This window comes from Hylaeus anthracinus, unplaced genomic scaffold (assembly GCF_026225885.1).
Source record: "Hylaeus anthracinus isolate JK02 unplaced genomic scaffold, UHH_iyHylAnth1.0_haploid 5, whole genome shotgun sequence".
NCBI lineage: Eukaryota > Metazoa > Arthropoda > Insecta > Hymenoptera > Colletidae > Hylaeus > Hylaeus anthracinus.
This window is the reverse complement of record NW_026535322.1, coordinates 12597274-12619741: the sequence shown is the minus strand read 5'-3', so window position 1 is coordinate 12619741 and position 22468 is coordinate 12597274. Positions and strand designations below refer to the sequence as shown.

At 42.3% G+C, this 22468-nt stretch overlaps 1 protein-coding gene across 5 annotated transcripts in view; it reads right to left on the bottom strand.

The window, feature by feature from the left end:
* Positions 1 to 22468, bottom strand: part of LOC128895478 (ETS-like protein pointed) — a 179340-nt gene that overhangs the window by 145837 nt on the left and 11035 nt on the right. For 4 of the 5 annotated variants that reach the window (XM_054158095.1, XM_054158101.1, XM_054158096.1 and 1 more), the window contains exon 3: positions 13572 to 13779. In XM_054158095.1, the coding sequence (XP_054014070.1) occupies positions 13572 to 13779 (208 nt within the window). Of the gene's footprint in view, positions 1 to 13571; positions 13780 to 15349; positions 15370 to 22468 lie in introns of those variants that run through there. The other variant, XM_054158098.1, reaches the window with a different exon arrangement.

The following is a 22468-nucleotide window of genomic DNA, read 5'->3' as shown; positions in this document are numbered from 1 at the left end:
TGGACGCCGGTTGATGCGCTCGGCGCGTATCGATCTGGAAATCAGGAATCGAGCTCGAAGATTCGAAGCGAATTAAACCGTTACGGACTACTAATTGCTGGGCCGTCCAGCAGATAAACCGGCTTGTCGAATCACGTGAGAAAACACGAACGAGAGAAGGCACCGACGCGGCGTTATTAGTTCCTGGTCCAGCCTCCGCGCAGCCTCGACTCTCTAGCTCGACTCTCTCCTCGCCTCCTCGTGAATGAATCTCGGAGTCGCGTGGCGCCTCGTCACGTCACAACCTGTTGCTACCTGTTTCTCTCCTTCTCCCTTTATTCCCTTCGCCCTCCTATCTGCTCCTTATCGTTCCACCTGTGCCGACGCTGCAACCTCTGCTGCAGCTCCAGGAATCGTACGCTTACGAACCGACATTTTTTTAAGCGGAGTCCTACCTAGGTTCCATTCGATTTTCGAGTTAGCACTTGTAAACTAGGTGGAATTTTTGGTATCGTTTTTAACAAATTTGGTCATTTTTTTACGGCGCTGTTCGGAAGTTGTAACTTCCTATTCTTTCTCATTCGAGGGCTGTAGCACGTGAACTATAAGAGGACCAGCAGGTTCCAACAGATACGAGAGTTAAAAGATATTGCAAACGATGTCGAAACAATCCAGGAGTTATATAACACGAAGCAACGTTAAGAAGAATAGAAATAATTGTATGTGTCCAGTATAAAAACTGAAGTTTAAATCAGTTGCACACTTTGATAAACCATGCTAAACCAAGTCTTTCTCGTTCTATCCTTCTTCCCATAGCTTCTCATTGTGAAAACAATACGATCCCCCGAGTCCTAACTGATCTAGATCTCGATAACCTTCGATTTAAAAGTCTCTATGTACCACTCGCTATAGATCTCGCCGGGTGAATGGGGAATCTATCCAACGGCAACTCGATGAATGAAGTACACCTGTGCTAGACCCGAGTTGTATGGAGCACCTACTCGTTCAAGGTAACACGACTTTCAAGGATCCTCGCGGCGCGATCCAGCGAAGGTTCCTGTTTTACCCCCGGTAGATCACTCAACGATCGCGTCGCCCTCTGCGAGGAAATCATCCAAGCTTCGTGGAACCGTGCAGGGTGTACGAGACCGACAGAGGTAGACACTTTCAGGTTTCGATCAGCAGCCCCGTCGACGGAGCAGGGACCGAATCATTCGCACGGATCACCGCTGCCACGAGCATGTATGCATTTTCCACGCGCTAAACTATCTTTAAATCCCGTTCAATAAGCTATCCGAGAGAAAGGTTCGTTTCCATCGACCGCCTCCGACCGATGCCCCTGGCAACGACTATTTAAGGAAAACGCCAATCGAACGTTACATTTTGCGCGATACGGTTTTAGATATCGGACGCGATCGCGATGTTTGCTTATCAGACTTGGGATTTATCAGGGATAAACGTTAAGTAACAGAAAGTAAAAATATCCTGCGTTGAGTGCTCTTCGAGCATCGGTAACGATATTTGTAATTCTATTTAAATAATGTGTAATTTAAATAACCTAAAAATAAAAATTGCTCGTATCGAGTAGACTTTGAACATTTATTACTTCGATATAGTTAGCGACATCGATACTTGTAATTATAGTTGAGTAATAAATGCTCGAAGGCCATCCAAGCAGAGTTCTTTATATTATCAAAGATAAAATCGTTGAAGATTTTAGCATTTAGCATTAAGAGCATTTTACGTCGAAATTTAAAATCAGCTTTCCTCGCAAAAATACGACGCTATCGATCGTTTCGATTCAGAGTCGCGGATGAATCGGAGACGAATTCGTGCCCAGCGGATTGCTACTTGAAGAATTTACAGATCCTAGAAATAGATTTTCGATGCATGCTCCGCTGTCAATTACCGCGCGATAATGAATTTTTTAAAATCCATCGATGCTTATAATAGGTTCGTGATAGACGGCCAGCAGGATTATCAAATTGGCTTGTGCTACAAAATACTTTGATTAAAGTCAAAAGTCAAACTGTTTTTGCGTACTACCAATCAGCTGTCGAAATTAAATAACGTACATCAATTCAACAATTACAGGATCTCAAAGATATCAAAGGGGTATTCTAGAATTTCAAAAAATCTATTTTAACAAAGTTCCTTCAGTGTGTAAAAAAGAAGTCCAAAGAAATGTCTGAAAATTGAGAATTTAACTTGGAATGCATTCTTAAACGAGTTCTCTTTTTACCCTGGATCAAACAATAGATTATTCTTGTTGATAATCTTGTTGCTTAAGGGTTTTACTCCTAAACTAAGATATTTTTGTTACCTTAAAAATTACTGTCCGTTCTAGATACACTAAAGGCACAAGTTCTACGAAAAACTCCAAGATTTAAATACAAAACGCCCTTTAATTTGATCAACATTCTTCCGATACTTTCTACCCTAACGAACGTCAAGTGTTTCGCCCTCGATAAAATCACAAAAATTTCCCTGAAGCTAATATAAACAGAAGAGTACCCCCTCGAGAGTGAAATCCAAAATCAAAGCATCCTATCCCACACAGTAGCGTCGAAAACCTTCATGGGAACGCCATATGCCTCGATGAAGCGGAGAGCATGCTCGTTCCTCGAGTTCTCGAAGCTCTTGGGCTCGGAGTCAAGGCAATTTGAAAATCTGGAAATTCCCTCTCCCTGTTCGCAGCATCTGTCCGAGCCACGAGAGGACGAGTAGAGACTGGTGGCTAGAGGAGGGAGAAAGAGGGTTTGTTTGAAACTGTAAATCGTCGTCTCCGGGGATCGAGGACGTGAGAACCGTATCTGCGTCTGGTCTCCGGTAGGTAAGCAAACCGGGCCGAAGGAGAGACAGGGAGAGAGACCCTGAAGCAGCCAGGGAAGGAGGTGAAAGGGGAGGTTTCTCGACCGCACGCACAGCTGCGGTTACGCATTTCGCGCAATGCTTCGTTCTGCAGCCTCGAGAGACTCTGACGCTGCCGTGGATCGATTCCCTTCGACGATAAACGTTCGTTTCACCGAATTCTCGATCCGATAAAAAGTATCGTTGGAATTACATAGGAGATCTTCGAGGCGAGATTCCCCCGAGAACGCTTCGATTCGACGCTTCTTTGCTCCTCGAATGAAATTCTAATTCACTGTTCATTTGCAATTAAGAGCCTACACTCGAAGGACAAACTTCGTTTTCGTGGATCTTTCGGCGAGGTGCGAGCTTACAGGGAACGCTGATCGAGGAAGGTTATTTTCTGACTGTTACCGGTACGTTTGTTTTTATTTGTCGCTATCAACGCCACCGAGGAGAATGATGAAGAACTTCTTACCCGTACGGTTCGATAAAAATTTCCGTCAGAGTGCTACAATCCGTGTTTCTCGCTGAATGAATAACATCTCGTCTGAATAAACTGTTGGGATAAACGTTGCGAATAAACCGTTACGCAGAGTTCCCTTATCGACAAATAATCCTCGTGCAAACTATTATATCTTCGAAAATAAAAAGCAAAGTACATATATCAACTTGCCTGCTTAAATCATTCTTACCAAAATTGGAGTAAAATCGTAGTGAATAATTTTAGAAAGAAGCACTAGCTAAACTGACTTAAAACAAATAATAAATTTACACCACCTTCGAATCCGTATTGTTCATCGGGATGTTGCAAATACCGAAGTAATCGATTTCTCCGATTACGTTAAAAGTAGTTAATTATACGCATCCAAGGTGATCGAGCGCTCGATAATATATATATATATAAACAAAAAAAAAAAAAAAAAAACGGCGAATGATATTCAAGCGTGGGACCGGTTAACGCGGCCCAATGAGTTCACGTTTCCCTCTCATGATCCTTTCGAGCGTGCACCCTCGTTCGCCGCTCTTACCCACGGGTCGTGTGCGTACATTCTCATGCACTCGTGAGGCTTCGACCGCATTTTTTCCCTCGTTTTCCCTCCGTTCTCCGTGACAAATACGCCCGACAATTGTGGCCCTCCGTGATTTCTGATTTTCAGCGGCGGTCGAGGGAAGCCTTTGATCTCGCTCGACGCGCTGAATTGCTTCTCGTAACGAGAACGTTAACTTCCTACGACTCGAAACGTATTCGCCTCTATCGCGCATCGCTCGTGAAGAACGGAACGCTTCTTTGCGCTAAGAATCTTCGTCTTCGTCTGCGTCGAAAGGTTGTAGCAGAAATCCAAGAAAATAGTTAACTTTTATCCTTCTCTTTTATAAACGTATTCGCCTCTATCGCGCGTTTCTTTTTTAGATTCTGTGCAAAGTCTGAGACCCGATTGAATTTTCTTGCAAAATAAATTAAGTCGCTCTCCTTCATCTCCATCTGGTTCGACTCTGACCTGTCTTATCCGACGTGCTCGAGAATGTCCGCTCTCGAAGAGTTAAACCAGAATGCCAGTCCGTCGAAACGAAGAAATGTAAAACCATCCGCGATGATACAAACATTTCTCGCGATCACTATCGAACGAGGAATCCATTCGAGAAAAGAAAATACGTTGCTATATTCCGTTCGCTTCCGGTGCGAGAGAAGACTGCGAATTTTATTAGCGAGTTCAAATAAAATTCCTCGTATCCTCGAGGTTTTGACGACTCGCATTATCCTTCGTCGATATACAGAATCGATCGTACGTGGAAAATGCAAACGATCTACGACGGACTGTCTTCGTCGTTCGAGGGAACGGAGCACTTGTATCTTTCCGTCTTGCTACTTTTAATATACCGCCAGCGGCAGGCGTGTTGTCCTACGTGACTGAACTATCGTCGCACGGCTACCGAAGAATCTTATCAATCACGTGGAACCGCAGACGCATACTTTCCTAGATGCTTAAAATGGTATTCCGCGAAGGCACACGATCGGTGGATCTATGGTGAAGTTTTTCACCGATCGCCAACGATATCCTCCGACTGTTAAGGACCTCTTCGGCACCTCGTACATCCTCCTGTCTCGTCTGTCTCGACAATAACGATTCTCGCCTCGTGATCGCGCGACAGACGTAGAGATCCTATGGGTGATAGTGTAGCGGCGACGAGATTAAATCTACCGCTCGTCGACGAGACGATAATCTTTCTGGCAAAAACAATGTAGAACAGTTACCTTTCCTAAGATTACGCCCGCTCCTGGAAGGACTATTGGGCGGAAGCTGGGATTCATCTTTTTGTCCTATTGCTATTTGGAGCGAGCAAAATTCTAGTGGACTAGGCGATCGATTCTTTGCTCATGAAAATGGTGGAAAGAAGATTCTCGAGACATCGATTATAATATCTACGTTTTCTTCGTTTTTTAAATAAAAAACGGGTGCCTTATAAAGTATTTGAAAGGGGTTAAGAGATGAAGAACCTACAAGACTTCAAAGCAGATCCTAGCGGACCACGCGAAGACCGATCAAGGATCGAGATCCAATCCAATTGGGTCGAGCTTCGATCGAGTATTGGGCTTCAAAGACAGTCAAAGATCCTGAAAATCGAAGGAGTCCGCGGCTGTCGATCGCGAAGTCAATTTGTCATTCCGAGAAGCGATCCATCGGAGCCACAGGGTACGTGTTTATATATATCCAATTTATTCCGCAGCCAGGTAGCGAGCACCGGATGAGCATGGCTCCAAGCTTTACGTGCCCTGTGTTACGAAGGGCCTTCGGGAGAGTCCAGTCACTTTTCTCCATGCCATGCCATGCCATGTGTTACGGTACCGAAGGACAGGTCTTGCCAAGTGTTTCGGGCGACGCGTTTACGACACGTCTTTCACGCAACCGAGAGAAAAGAAAGTTCGGATCGATAAGGCCCTGTTGCATTCGTCCCGGCGACGACCGTTCGGCCTCTCGGAGATCCAGAGATCGAGCCTTCTGCTCGTCACGTGGCGATTTCGTACGACACCTCGGGTACGCTCACCTTTCGCCCACGTGGCGGATTTTGAGCCTTTCTTCTTGCTTTTTTCCTTGAATCGGCAAGTATAATAAAAATAAATTGCTAGCAACGGAGGCGAGTCGGGATAAAACGTGAGGAATCGCTACACGAAGGTTTTGTCTAATTTTTTGCAAATGATTTTGAAAGAGATAATTCAACTTGCTTGGTTTAGCGTTAAGAATCATTAAATTTTGCATTTAAAATTTGTTCGATATCTCTTATGATTTCAGAGATATCAACAAAAATGTAAATAACCAGAATTATTTTAAAGGGCCGTTTCCAATCTTGAATTCATTTTTCAGCCAAAATGAAAAAGACCACTGTGACTGGGTTCGCACGAACTTTATTTTTCGGCGTGTATCAATTGCCAAACATTCCTTGTAAGTCGAGCCAAGATTAGCGAGTTGGCAATTGCTCCAAGTTCACGGATCAGTCCGAAGTCCCAGAAGAACCAGAGATCGGATTAATTAACTCGAAAGCCGACGTCGCGATTGCGACGGTCAGAACGAAAGGCGACCCCGTCCCGTTCGGGCGCAATTTTCTCATTAGAAGTGACCCGTGTCGGTTTTCCAGCGGTCTTCTCCGACCGGTAGCCGACTGCGATCGACGTAGTCGTTGAAGGAAGCACGAAAGAAACAGACTTCTCGCGGGTGCGCGTCAATGTCGCCGAAGACAATGGACATTTGCATAAAACATTCCGGCCACCAACTGTCATCAGCGTCCTATCATGTGGCAGAGGGTGGGAAGGGGATCGGGTAACAATGACGTGGGACTCGGTTGTTATGACAATGTCGCAGAAAACCTGCATTATTCAATGCCCTCTTGCGCCGATCGGGTAAACAAACGTCGACGTCTCTGGCTTCGAGTACAGAGAACATCGATGAGAGAAAATTGCTTTCCAGCAATCGAGGAGATACACGTAGCTGTCCTAGCCAACATTTAACAAGGATTTTTTGACATTTTCATTTCTAATTTTCATTCTAGAGGCAGTAGTGCGCGCTTTTATGCTCGCATCGAGACAAATGCAACCAGACCACGTTCCTGGACGACGATTTCCATCGATTTCTCACGAAAATTGGAGTACAGCGCTGAAAGTTCTTCCAACAAGCTAACAGGTCGGCGTTAAATGCCGGAGCAGTCGATAATCCAACATGTTAACGGCTCGCCAACCTTCGGAAGACTCGAACGCGATCGTGGAAAGAGAAAGTCCTTAATTTTGAGTTGCAAGTTTTCCATGAGAAGGGAAACTGGACTTCGCGTCACTCAGAAAACGAGGACGGTTGGTTTCCCGCGATCAATTTTCTCCGTGAGAAAAACAGTGCGTAGACGATGACGACACGGTTTGCACGCTCGCGAAGGTTGAACGACTCGCAACAGTACAAACTACTAATTACATACACGTGTCGTTGTATACACTCCGCCATTTGCCACGTTTTCAGGGTTGATAGTCAAACATCCTTGTATTTACAAAATTCGTAACTTTATATAGGGGATATCATCGTTCTCGATGCCGCTACAAACACTCCGATGAGACAATGATCTAGCGTCGATCGATCGGTCACTCGATTCGCGATCGTTTAGATAATTGAAATAATTTAATCGCGCGATGTGGAGTACGTGCTGAACCTGTATTTTCCGTGGCTGACTCAACTGAAATTTAATTTGCTCCAATCTCAGTTTATTATAACACAATTTATTCAAATATAAACATACCTACACCGATTACTTGCATGTCATGTATCTATAAACCGTCTGCATTAGTCACGATCGTTGTTGATTCAATGACTACGTAACCGACATTAACGAGATAAATTCATGGACTCCTGAAAGGATATACCAACACGTGTTATGTAAATAATCGATGCATTTCTATGTACAGACTGATCTTAGAATGGTTGACAACTTTGATCTCTTTTCTAAACGAATACATCACGATCCGGAAATATCCAAACTTGTACTTTCTCTTCCTTTAACTCAAGCACACTATCTCGCACTATATTGACCAACGCGCGTAATATATTTGGATATTAAAGCAACGCAAAACAGTGAAACGTTGGTAAATTATTTATTAAGTCGACCAAAAAGTACGTTCGTTTTACTAACTTCAGTTCGATTGTCTATTGTTTAATCTCTGGTGGGACAAAGTTTAAGTGGATTTGTTTTTGCTTGTATAGAATGCACAAAAATCAAAGCAATATTTGCTTCAAGACAATTTTGTGTAAATTTAATACTGTATGTTTTTTACTTCTATTGTGGCCCGATATACATATGTGTCAATATTCCTAAAGAGGTTAAAGTCACTTGACAGTGAAAACTTAACCCTTTGCACTCGAGAGGTGACTCTCAGTCGCTAGGTTTTCTTTAGGTATAATTTCTTTGGAACTCGAAGTGCCAATAAAATGATTATCGTTGAGACAAAGATGACCTAATTCTCAAATCTCAAATTAGAGATCTCATTTTCGAAGTCAACATAATCTTAGCATTCGTGGCAATAGAATGCTAAAAAAGCATTTCGAGTTGCTGGTAGATACCAGAAAAAAAGACCTCGAGTGCAAAGGGTTAATACTATCCTTGAACTACGAAAATGTTGAGATTGATTTTTTCGATTTCTACAAAATTTGTTAAATGGGAAGAGCTTCGATTCTAAAAGGGCTATCAAACATCACTTTAATTCTCGAAGTTGCTCGAAAGACGGAGAAAAATCATAGAACAAAGTGGAACCAACTTTTGGGCCAACCAACTATGATACTTCGAGCCTGAGCAAAGAAGGATAAAACCATTGAAGATTAATTTGAAGATTAAAGCATCACTGTTACTTTCTAGCCATCGAAGACAAGCAAAACCCAAGAGAGCTGCTGGAGATCCTGAGAATGATTCACGGGTCGCGCGCGTCGGAAAAGTGCGCGGAATCAGTGGAAAAATTCGTCTACTGGCGAGCGTGTAAGAGCGAATAGATACGTGAGCGAACACGACGATGCCACTCGCGAGCAAGCGTGCGTGCGTGCATGCATGCGTGCGTGCGTGCGTGCGTGCGTGCACGAGCACGTATACACGCGTTGGTAAAGGAGAATGGAAGGCGGGGGCGTTCAGTGGGGGGGCCTTAATGAGGATGCTGCTGATTATCCAATTCGTAAATTCTCGCTACATTTTGATCGTGCTCGCCGAGCCGCGAGTAACAAGAATTACTCATGCTCCGCTCCATGCCACCCGATTCCCTCTCTCTCACTTAGTTTCTCCGATTTTTCCTGATTTCCACGGGATCCTTTCGATCTCTGTCGTTTCGCTATTGTCGAACGCGAAAACGCGACCACCATCCGCTTTAACGAGAAGCGTTTCTATACATCGCGATCGCGTTCAACGCTGGATGCCCTGAATCGCTCGAGCAACAAGTCGAGGTTGCTGTTGGCACTCGTTACTAAATAGTTATCGGATTTCTCTCTGCCACTTGCTGAAATGGCGCGTTGAGAAACTACACCGATCGTAAAATCGAGACGCGATGGTCCGATCGGGCTCTAAACTATGTCCAGAATGGAGACAATGAATACGAAGCTTGGTAATCTAGCCTTTGCGTCTCTGCGTCGTGTTCGATATATACTAGAATGAGTAATCGCAGGATGATAAAACGAGTGTCATTTTTGTCGATTAGTGTGAGCACGAGTTCCAAACAAAAGTATGAAAACGTACGATCTAGAGGAAAAGAATTTATAATTTTTATCCTAAAAGTTATAATTAACTGTGTATGCATTTGAAATAAAAATATGATAAACTACCACTTAAAAGAATATATATTCTGTTTATTCGTGCTAAGTAACTGAATCATGGCGTCGAATATTTTATTTTATCCACGTCAATAAGAATAATCGACTCGATTGCTATTTTAGTGCTCTCCCACCGTCCAGCGAGACGTCAACCGAAATATATCAATCGATATTTTCGTCTGCTCCTTACAGGAACAAGAACGTGTGCAAAGTGCATATTAACAGCCATTGTGCCAACTGCATTGACGCAATTGCACCGTCGAAGTGTGCTTGTCCATTGTCAAGGACGACGCGGGTTCCTTTTTTCGCATATGTAAACCAGAAACAATACTGATCGATCAAAATACCAGAAACATTCTAAAGGAAGCTATATTAAGCTACATAGGCTACATTGGCAATAGAATTTTTCAAGTAGGCCTACAATATTCCAAAGACTCCATTCGTGTACCTCTTATACCTAAATGTGCCTCCATATTTAATTACATTTCTTACTACACTTCCAAAACAATGTTTCCTATTGAATAACAAGCATAATCAATGAAGATCAATAAAAGTAATTTAACACTAAACGTACAAGCACTTTACGTATATCTATTCTCGCCATGAAGGGTTATTTGACACATTGTGAAATAAACGTTGATTTTTGGAAAGAAATTCTTAACTCGTTATAGGAAATGTAATATTAAAAAAGGATCTGACCTTTACTCTCTAACTTTCAATTTAGGACTGTATTTCTATGTTAGAGATCATTCGACACCACTTGGTACATTTAGTGTTAATTCCAAGCGAATTCAAACGCCTATAACAGCAACAATTTCATTTTCGAACCCTTCCAAAAGGTTTAGAGGCCACCAAGCCAGACAGCGCGTGGAATTTGTTTAATTCTAACGAAGAAGAACGGATAACGCAATCGTCCACGATTTCCTACAAAAACTAGCAACGTTCTAATGACGCTAGTTAAGAGCAACAACGCCTCGAGCACGCACCAGAGGTCCAATTAAACGCAACGTCGTTTCGCGTGTCCACGTTGCAGCATCGCGAGCGTCAACTGCGAAATCGGATAGCACGTGGACGTTGCGCTTTGCGTAGGTTACCTTCGAAACGATTCGTATTAGACCGTACCCCGCGTTCCTTGTCGCGATAGGTCACCCCCTGTATAAACACTCTAACCCACCGCGCGTCCAATTTGTTTCCTCGAGGCGAGTCTCGAGTTTCGTGCGGATTGTATGCAAATCGACCCGCGAAACTTTTTTTAGCCGAACCCTACACGCTCTGCGCCAAGTAACCTGGATACCATTGGAATTCTCAATTGTCAATTTGTCATCGAACATTTCTTTGGAATTATCGTTGCTCCCTGACTGAAAGTAAACAAGTGGAATACTTGATAAAAATTTGATAGAAATATTGAAAAACTACTTTCGAGTTGAAGAGAAAATAATAAGAAGTTCGATCCCTTTTAAGGCTAAGACTACGAATCCTCGCCTGATCTATTCCAATTTTAGTACGATCAATCCAGACTACGATTTTGAATACCGAAGAAGATCTAAAGTCCCGAGACTCGTGTTATTTAATAACTAAATATTTAATTAGTATCTTTAACCCACGAGAGTATCCGTCTCAATTTTTTCTCAAGGAGCTACAATGTATCGATCTGGCTCGATCATAGCTCCAAAACAACGGTGGTCTTCTCGTCTCTGAGGCAGTTTTAAAATTAAAAACAACAAAACACGCAACGTCGCGCGCGAGCCGGGGTCTGCGCGATCTAATCGGACAAGTTATACACGAGTTAGTGCTTATGCAGCCAGCGCTCATATTATGCAAGCGTCACTCGATGTAAGTGCACCGTTTAGTGTCGCAATCTCTCGACGGTTAACAGGACGCTACATCGACGATATCTGGGAGGAGGGTGGGGATCGATCGTGTTTCAAAAAGCTGATTTCAAAATTCCTTCCAACGTCAATCCCTTCTGGTGATAAACAACATTCCACGACGGTTTTACGTCGAATCGAACCCGTTGACGCGCGTGGAAACTTTTCGTAAAATATCCGGAAACTAACGGCAACGGACATCAACGATCAGGACAACGATTAATCAATGTTTGCTATAGTTATTCTCACAAGATATTATTTGTAGTGTCTGGCAATTTAATAAAGTTAAGAAAATTTGGAAGAAGCTTTTCATCGCTAAGAGTGACGATTAAATAGTCTCGGACAAGCTGATATTAAACAGATAATTACTTCTTTTCATATATTAATTTCACCAACTATTTTTAATACTACTGAATTTAGTAAACAATTTCTCCTTCATCGGCGCTATTTTACTCAAAACATAAACGAAGAGACCTGCAGGTTTTCGAAAATATCATGACTATACACGCGCTGAACAGCACGTGAAAAACTAGTATTTGACGTGTAAAAGAGTCGTGAAATAGAAAAACTGAGAAGATAACAGAGATTACGATTACGTCGCATCGCAGCCCGAAAAGCTGTTACGTGTTCGTGCGACGTAACCAGCGCGCGTTAACAAGTAAAAACGCTCGACGAATACGGCTGCGAGACTGCGGGAAATTTAGTGTCCCCCGACGGTAGTGAAACGCGCGGTAAATTAACGCGATCAACACAGTGAGGTCCTCGAAACCGAGCGCATCACCCTCCTCCCGAACAATAGGTATCTCATAGCGCGTTAAAACTACAATGGTCGCGTACGCGGCTAATTGAAACATTTGCCTCGACGATTACTAGACCAGCCGGGTAAACACACGCGTGAGCGTTCAATTTTCTCACGCCGCCAACACTCGATACGCAACCGAGTGACGAATCGGCGTCGTCGCATACTCGCACATTCACATATGCTTCACGAGTGTGTGAGAGCATTTCTTAATGTTATGGCTTCGATGATATTCACCGTGTGTAGATACTATCTAAGAGAAAGAGGCTTTTCGAGCGTTCGGAACTGGAAATCACGTTTGGAAAATATATTAGTGGAACCGAGAAGTAATCAAAATTTTAACAACATTTATTCATTAAAGAAGTCTTAAATACTAATGAACAAGATAATTTCCATCATTTTCTAACACTTTTTCCCAGTAAAGGGTATTGTTCGATTCCCTTTTTAAAAAAATTGTTTCATTGAAAAACTTTTCCAAGTTGAAGACATTTTGATTACTTTTAGTTCCCTTAATAACATAACCGTAGATTCGATCTAAAATAAGCGCAATACGATACATAAAAGCATGATTATTTGTACTATTTGGTTCTAATATCTCATAGAGTAGAACTCCATTTATTTCTGGACTCCATGTTTGTTTCTTTATTTTTATAAGACTACGTAATCTCTTTTATATCGATTATTGTACCTATTGGTCCAGTCTTGCTTGTTACAAATTACCAATCTCGAACGTATGTGCTTCTTTTACATGTCTGCTGGGGCCCCTCTATAGCTCGGGTACCACGGGATCGCTACGCTTGTACTGTAGCTATAATCAAACATAGCTACAGCCCCTGAGGAAGACTGGTCTCATTATCTGAACTACTTCCAAGCGTCAGGTGGTCCTATTACATAAACCTACCCGGTTATATAAACTATTTACTCCCCAATCAGGTCCATATAAGTATTCGCATAAATGTATACGTACCTTAAACATATCAATGTCAAAAGCACGCCTATTTCGCGTAAACTGCGTGTTACCTTTTGCTAGTTTCATCTCGCGCGATGCAGATAAAAATCCAGTCGAAAGAAACATCGCTTCTCATACTTAGGCGGAAAAATAGCATCGCGGTGAAATTCATCGCACCTATCGAAGGGCAACAAGCAAGAACCCTATCGACATATCACGAAATTACGACGGTGTGTCCGGCGGTGATTTCCAGTTAACCGTAAGCTTCGAAGCTGCCTCGAGGCAAAAGTCGAGTAAAAACTCACCTAGGGAGCTCTCCGGATCGGACAGGTCGGAGAGGGAGGGCACCTTCCGCATCGAGGTGAACCTACCGGGGAGGGCAGGCACCAGGCCCTCTTCCTCGGCGTCGGAGGCCAGTTCTTGTTTCATCAACTTCGCCATAACCGTCAATATGCCGCCGCCGTCGCTAATGCTGCCGCCTCCCAGACAGCTGCCCACGCCTCTAGCATCTCGCTGAAAGAAAAGCCAAACATACTCTTTTAATCTATCTCATTAGTCTATTGCGTCGCACAGCTTTCGGTCAGATTTTTCCATGAAACCCGTGAAAGACGTCGCCACCGAGGGCTGCCATTCTTCTACGACATGGTTTTTGTTCAAGATTACGGTCTATGGGTTCGATAGAAGCTTTATATACCTTGATAACGATACATTCTTGCTGGAGCGCATTCTTTTACGACGTAGAAAGCAGTTTCAGCGTTAAAAATAAAACTAAAATTGAGACAAACCGCCAAGATTCTACTTACGAGTTAATCACCGTAATAGCACCAAGTCGCGAATGAAATTGGCCTACTAAGATTTCGAATGCCGGAGCCGCATATTTCGGTAATGGGTTCTTTAGAGAGATATAAATACGACATTCCTTCGGACAATGCGACACGGTAGCTGCAAGATCGGAGCCCGGTGTGCCGGTGGACGCCGATAAAGATCGGAAGGATCGAGGCGGAAAGAGAAGGTCGCGATCGTGCGAAGCTAGATCAAAGAGTCGCGAGGAGACGCGGCTTCTCGATGGTGGCATGAATGGACGGTGAACCTGTTGAAGTTGACGTGATGGAAGGGAGGAAGGGTGGAAAAAGAGCAGCGGAAAAGGAGACGGAGAATATGACCGCGAGGGCGACAAAAGGGGCAAACGGACGCGCAGAGAAGAGCCGAACCCTGAAGCTGGAGCCTAGCGAACTGAAGAGGAAGACGGATTGTCCAGGGTTAACGGAGAGAAAAAGAGAGGAAAAAAGCCGCGATGAGGGAGGGAGATGACGAGAGGAGAAACACCGATGGACAAAGAAGACGCTGAAGAAACCGAAACGAGAAAGACGTAACCGCAAAACGCGATCGAGACGAAATCAAACTCGAAAGGAGAAGGTCCTAGGGCTGAGACGAGGACGACCATGGGAGGCAATGTGATGGATCAAAGTATTAGCACTCGAAACCAATGGTTTTTCAAACTTTCGAGTACGGGTACCGTAAAATGGAGCGAATAGAAACGAACCTATAAAATGTTATTTTGTGTCCTTCTTTAGAAAATGTTCAAGAGAGGAAACGTGACAAAGGTTTATTCGAAGCCTAGGGATTTCCTCCACCACTGAATAACATACATGTTACATCGTTTAGAAGGTGATACATACTTTGTCCTGACATTTAACAACACAATATAAGAATAAGATCTATAATGAAAGTATTTCGTTTCAGTACTTTTCCGTGAAAGATAAGGATGCAATACGCCAAAGGAGTAAATGCGTTTCTATTCAGCCCATTTTACGGTAGATGAAGTAGTAAATAGAATAGTACGGTGAAGTTTGCAGCTACGCCGATGGATGGCGAACTCAAAACTGCGCGCGATAGCGGTGAAAGAAGAAAGTGGGGAGAGCGTAGAAGGACGCGTCGAGACGCGCAACGACAGCTACGACCGCTTGACCTTCGCGCGAGGGACTCAAAGTTGAATGAAACGCTGCACAAGAGAGTGACGCAACGGTACGCAATGCAACGACAGCGCAGCGACGCGATGCAACATTCTAACCTCGCTTCGTACCTACGCTCTCCTCGCTCCTACCCCGCCCCACTCGCACGGTCCTGTCCTTTTACGTTGCTCTCCTCTCTTTCTTGCTCCACTCTTTCCCCTTTAATTCACTCTACCCCGCCCTCGGCCCGCCAGCGATCCAGTCCACCAGTCACCCTTCCTCCGTCAACCTAACCCAGCAGACACTCGTGGATCATAGGCGAGCTACTCGCTAGCATCGTCGAGACTCAAAGCGTACGCGTAGGCGTATGAACTTGACGATACAACGATAACGTGTATTTTTGGTTTTCATCCTCTTCAACAACACCGACGCACACGTGCATGCCTTCAACGATTTTCTTCTGCCTCTACGTTTCCTTTATGCACTCTTTCTCCTAAAAGAAGCAATACAATTGAGTATTCAAAACAAAATCACAACGTTTCAAACTTATCTTTAACTTGTAATCTTTTTTTCAGCGGGCGGTTCCTATGCGAAATCTGACATGGACTGATTACATTCAGATTATCACTTCTCTGAATGTCAAGTTATTTTCATTCATTCGTAGTCGTTATCTCTAATGTATAGTATCGTATTTCCCTCTGGTCTGAAAGTTCATGGGTTCTTTTCTCTTTGGTCTCTCTAATGCTGGCGCTTAGTAAAAAAGCGCTTAGTAGAACCGTTCTTGTGACTTCTTTTTGTGACATCAAAATTGTATTCGATATCCTTTAAGGTGACAGTTTTTGCATGTACAGCATAGATGAGCTTGACAGTAAGAGGATCAAGATATTTGAAAGCATTTGTTATCTTTCTCTGGATAGCGTATCTTCTTAATACAAAAATATATTGTTTAAAATAGAATCTTCCAACTGGATCTTCCGTACAACATGTCGCGCGTAACGCGACGATACTGTGCAGTTCTTACTCAATTTGTTTACACAGACATAAAGTAAACAATCATTGCTGCCACGCCTAGTACACAAACGTCTTTCACAAGAATAGCTGCGTCACAAGATGCGTAATAGAGCAGGTGTTAAATACGTAACACGAAAGTGATCGCTAAAAATATAAATATATTATTCATGTCTAAATTCCCCCGTAATAAAATACATTACGGAGAGATTAATAGACGCCGTGAATCAACGTCAGATTAAATTTTACAATAAGTATCCTACAGTCTCATTTTAAATTCGATGTCGTAGCTCCCGAATGGAACGTGACTTTGTCGCGAGAACATGTTTCCACGTTCCCTCTTCTACACGTGGTAATTTTCTACCATATACTAAAAATCTGTGACACGAAAAGTGCCGAGCCGAGTTAGACCTGTAACGAGTGTAGAACGCGAAACAATGTTTGCAAAAATCTGTAAACGTCTGAGTCGCGAGGAGGCTGAAAAAAGTGCCAAAACTTGGAAGATTTTGGAGCACAACAGGGTGCAACGATCAGCCGTGAACAGCTAGTTTCGAGAACTATCGGCATTTATAAATAGCGAGGACGAGTAGCGTGGGGGTCGTTGAATCAACGAGATCGTCGACTTTGTCATCAGCTAGCGATGTCACGAACACGCTATCCTTATATTTATCTGTATCGCTGATAGACGTACTCCGCAATCGAACAGCCGCGCGTTATGTCTACTTTAGTAGAAAATATCGGTGCATTTGCACGAGGTATTTGCAAGAGCCCTTTGAGCGTTGCAGACTTTTCTAAGTTGTGAACGACAACCTGAGATAATTAAGATTTTCCAACGATGACGCGGACGAGAGCGTGCAACGGCGAAAAGAAAGGCGATGATTCCGCGTTAATGGGAGGGCTCGATTAAATCGGGACTCGAACAACGGCCTCTCTGTCTTTTACGATAATTATTTTCCCCTACGTATTGGCGGTGTACGCATGCAACACGTGTATGCAGATAAGCTTGGCGGATCGTAATTCTTGTCACGCGTTCGCTTGTCGTCTTTCTCCCTGTCCGTCTATCTGTTTACCTATCTCTTCCTCTTTCATCATCGGCATTCGAACGATACCACGCCGTGGCGATTCGTTCCACAACGTTTGACTACGTGATCGAACGTTCTTGGCCACTTGTTCCGAACGAAACTACCTCGCGAGCTATGCCACCGAACCCCCAATGGGGTTTGGATGAATTTTTCTGCATTTTCGCCTGGTAAAATATTCAACAATGTCTTACATCTACATGAATATTTTTTCATTTGTTTCTAATCTCAGATCTGAGAACTAAATTTTTAGGTGAAGGTTTAGCCGAATTTAGAGACCGTATGCAACGATGCCGAGTTACAAATAGAACTCGTAACGAAACGAAATTCGCCCACGTTCCACCAAGACCGAATTCAGTCACGGGCGATCATCAATGGGTATGTATCATGCTCGACGCTCGTGCCTAGATGAATTAATCGTCGTACGAATTGCGAATGATGCAATTCGTAATGATTTCTCGGAAACAACGCTGCTCGACCGTCGCGTTCCTCGCTCACCTTCCTCGTCGAAGAAGCTCGAAATAACTCGCCCTCTGTGTTCCTATAGTTAGAGGATAAAACGTATATTGACATATTTATTAAAGTAAGCCTTCTTAAAGTAGACCGGTTGGAATGTTTATGGCAGCTATGCAAAGTAGAAGCAATCGACCTCTATTTGAATAACTCTATTTAAAAAAGTAAAAGTTGGGCTCTAAAAGAAGGCTTAAATTTTATCAATTTCGTTTAATTAAATTGCATTATCTTTTTATTTTAAATCCCTAAGTGTTAAGGCCCCATACCACAGTGCGCGCGCGGTAAGTGGGTGTATTTTTAATAATTTTTTTCGAGCAAACGATGAATGTTTTTTTTCCATTGATACTTTTATCCAATATATACATAAATAAGATACTACACAAATTTTCTTATTCAAATATTACGAATAGTTTGCGGTGTACGCCGCTACCAAAAGGACACTCTGCCGAAGTTGCTGCTTGGTGGTTGACAGCGATTAAGCCATACGGTTCATCTGAAGAAGAAAAAAGAATATATATTTATGAACTACACATATGGGTTTATAACATCACGTAGGGAAATTTCGATATCTAAAAAAAAAAAAAATGGCGGTCCAGCGAATTTTATTTCCCATTTTCACAATTTTCATTCTTTATGAATAAAATTAAAATAGAAGGGGACCCTTTATAAAGCGATCCCTACGTGGTGCTGTAAATCTAGATGTCTAGTTTATAAATATATATATTTTTTTTCATCAGATGAGCCGTATAGCTTAATCGCTGTCAACCACCAAGCAGCAACTTCATCAGAGTGTAGCGACGTACACCGCAAACTATTCGTAATATTTGGATAAGAAAATTTGTGTAGTATCTTATTTATGTATATATTGGATAAAAGTATCAATGAAAAAAAAACATTCATCGTTTGCTCGAAAAAAATTATTAAAAATACACTCACTTACCGCGCACGCACTGTGGTATAGGGCCTTAATTAAAAGTGCAATTAATATATATATATATATATAGTTTGGTTAATTTTCAATCATTCCCAATAATCATCTAAATTTTTTATGAACTTTACTTTCTACTAGTGTGAATTTAAACAAAACAAATGATTGATGAACGGAGAAAAATTCGTAAAGTAGAGCCTTCTTTCCAAGTGTCCAACTGTATAAACCTCTTAAGCTTCCATCTTTATGCATAAAGTCTGTTTCTACGGACCAGAGGCAGCACGACGACCCGGCTCTTATAAGAAGCCGGCATTATGCTCGTTGAGAAACGAACTCGGTCGTTCTCTGAATGAATGAGTAAGAGAGGCCCCGGTGGAAGGGGTAAAGCGAGAATCGTCGAAAGAGACGAGCGAGAGAGACGACGCTACTGGCTGCCATTGAAAACGGAAAAAGACGGATTGTCGAAAACGCCCTTGAAAGGAAGAATCGAAGAGAAGCTATTAGCACGTTTTCTCATGCCGGCCACAATTCGTTGCTATTTTTACCCCCGTTTGTTCCTGCTTTCTTCTTATTCTTTTGCCTACCTTTGATTACATATTCCGTGGCTCCAGAAACGTTCCGGCACGAGAACTCTATTCGCGAGTGGCCAACGATCCGTCGACTGCCAATATTCAGATTTCCAGCGAAAGGCCAATTACGACACCTTCCAAAACTCCAGACGTATCTATCAAGCATGGACCGAAATTGAGCCAAATTCTATAGAATAATTTCTTCTTGTTCGAACCTTCTAAATTCTGGAGATGACTCAAAGCCAACAACCGAATCGTGCTAATACATACCGTTCCCTTTGAGACTTCTAAATACTGCTCGTTAATATTTTATAATAAAAGCCTGCAAGCGACTCCATTGATAATTTTATTTCGAATTCAATTCTCGTGGCATAAATGTCCTACCCCTGGCCTAGATTTCTTACCTTTGAATCTCAAAGCTAAACTGTGACAACGTTAACGTTGGCAGGGTTAACTACAGTTGAAATAGTCGAGGACTACCGAGAAAATCGGTGCAAATATCGCCAAGATATTTCCGTCGAGTCGGTGTTCGGGATCGAAAGCCGCGGTGGCGAGCCACCCGAAATAAGTGATTGCTGGAGGGAATCCTGAACGAGTTTAACGAGAGCAATACAGGCAGGATTGTTTCGAGTAGCGGCGGCAAAAATAGATTTTCAACCGCGTTCCTGGTAATGGTCCTTTCAGACATGTAAATCTATTCGAGCCACGCAGCAGCCGCGGAGGAGCACGAACCTCCGGGAATATGTTTTCCATGATCGAACACCTCGCCAAAGTCTTCCCTTTCGAGTCAACCCAGTGCAAGTCCAACGCGACGATTTCTCCGTTCGGTCATTAAAGGGAGAGCCTGGTGAATTCAGATCAATTTTGCTTTCCATGATCCCACGTTCCTAAAATGAAATTTCCTAAATGTATAACGAACTCACAAGGTAGAAACGAAATTTCTAGAAGACGAATTCACAAAAAATCAGGTCAAGATTGGCATAATAAACTCACTTAAAATCGTGGGCACCATAAATTTTTGTTGATATCGTGTCTTAAATGATTAAAAATAACTAAAACGTTGCTCCAAAAAGAAATACCTTGTTGGACTATATTCGAAGTGTTGTAAGAGCGCTAATTTTTAAACGATAATGTGTCCGTTATTTTCAGTCCGAATTACCAGACACTAACCTACTTAAGACCAGACAACAATGGTGACACTTCATACCGTGAACCGTTTCAGAGTAATCGCGTCAAATGTTCCAAGTTTCTTAATGATATCGACAAACGTCAACCGCAGCGTGTCAGATCCCGACGTTCTGCACCTATATTTAACGAATCAGACCGCCGATAGATTGGAATGCAATCACAAATAATAACAATGGACTATTAATCTCAATGGCAAATAATCAGAGAAGTTATTAGAGAAAGTTTGTTATTGTAAAGGGTTTCCATATCGCGGGTTTGCTCGTACTTCTTTCAGCATTACGAAGTATAAACATTTTGCGTTTACCCTACCCATGCGAGTTTCAATCTAAGATTATCTCCTGATTTTACCAACGTCGTTTACTTTCTTGTACACGCGAGCAGGCGATAGAGATAACACCGCGAGATTTTCAATTCGATAAGTTTAAAGGTCAGAGAAGAAACAGCATACAATTTTCTTTAAATAAAGATTTGATTTGTACGTTAAGGAAATGTTTGGTAGTTGTTGAGTAGAAATAGAAAGCCTCGAACACAGAAGTGTTTTCTATATCTAAAAATAATAATAAAACAGATTAGTTTACAATTACGTATGTTTTATAAAAGCTTTCCAATAATATCTCGCGAAAGCTGATGAACTCCATATTGGTTATTGGAAAGAGGCACCTATCGGGACACACTGTCTATGAAACGCAGATCTAATGTCTAATACCATGAATGAACTTTACGTATCAATATTTTCTTAGACTGAATGTCGCCTGGTACATGGCGCACGTACACAAAGAAAGTGCACTGATTAGATAAGTCCTCCCGAGGCGGTCTCGACTGCAGCAACTTTCATTCTCGTGGTACCCTCAATGAGTCGATTAAGCATGTTACATTTATCGATTTCAGCGTGCTTTTTGTAACTGTTTCAACGATACGGTCACGAAATGACGCACAAAGGAAGTTTCTACCTTTCTTCGCTATAAGCTCGTTCTTTTGTTTAACTATTACAAAACATAATACTCGTTTCGTATTCTCCTAAGTCTCCTAATTAATTTCATACAACTAAACAATTTACATTACCGAATATAAATCATCATAACGAAATTAGGCGGAAGCTCATAATTGAATAATAACGAATAAATAAATATTTAAACAATCTACAGATGTGTGTCGGGGGTTGATCGAAACTCGATAAATCCTCTCGGGGTTAATGGACTGGACGACGTTGAACAATGAACGAATGTCAAAAGTTCGTTAACTTTGCTGAAACGTCTCCTGGATACTGAAATATTCAGACACCTACTCTAATATTTACCAATCTGATATATCTGCATAAAAACCACCGACCGATTCTGCGACACTTTGCACTCGATTTGAATTCATCCGATCATGGACGAAAATGGGGTGGAATAGCCTCGCGAGAAATTCAACGAACTGGCTTGGTACACGAGACGAAGCGTCAATGGAAAAACGTCTATGAATAAGTAACGCCGCAGCTATTCATCGTCCGGCTATCTATTTATACGACGATCGCATTTGTCTCCAATGAATGACACAAGATGCGCGCGATTAAGTACTTTTTCCGCTAGATTGGCTTTTAGTGGCTGATATAAATATCCACGGTGGATTTTTTATCCTTGTAGTAAAATAGTTAAAGGTTAGCTCCGCGAACTCTGTACATTTATAACCTTACGTATCGTTGTTCTTTGGGAACGATGGTACCGAGCAAACAATGCTAATTTGGACGAGATATATACGTGAAATTATTTTAAAAACTCGGTTTCCAGTCATCTATGCATAGACACTTGTATCTCCCATTTAACTCTCAATCCTAAGACTTCTGCAATCTCTACGTATCTTTAAAATCTATACTATTCACAGCTTGTCTTGGATTTTTTGTTAATTGCGCTATTCTCGTTATTTATGACTAATCTAAATTGAGATAGGTAAACCATGCAATTCCCTAATTCGAAACGATTGATA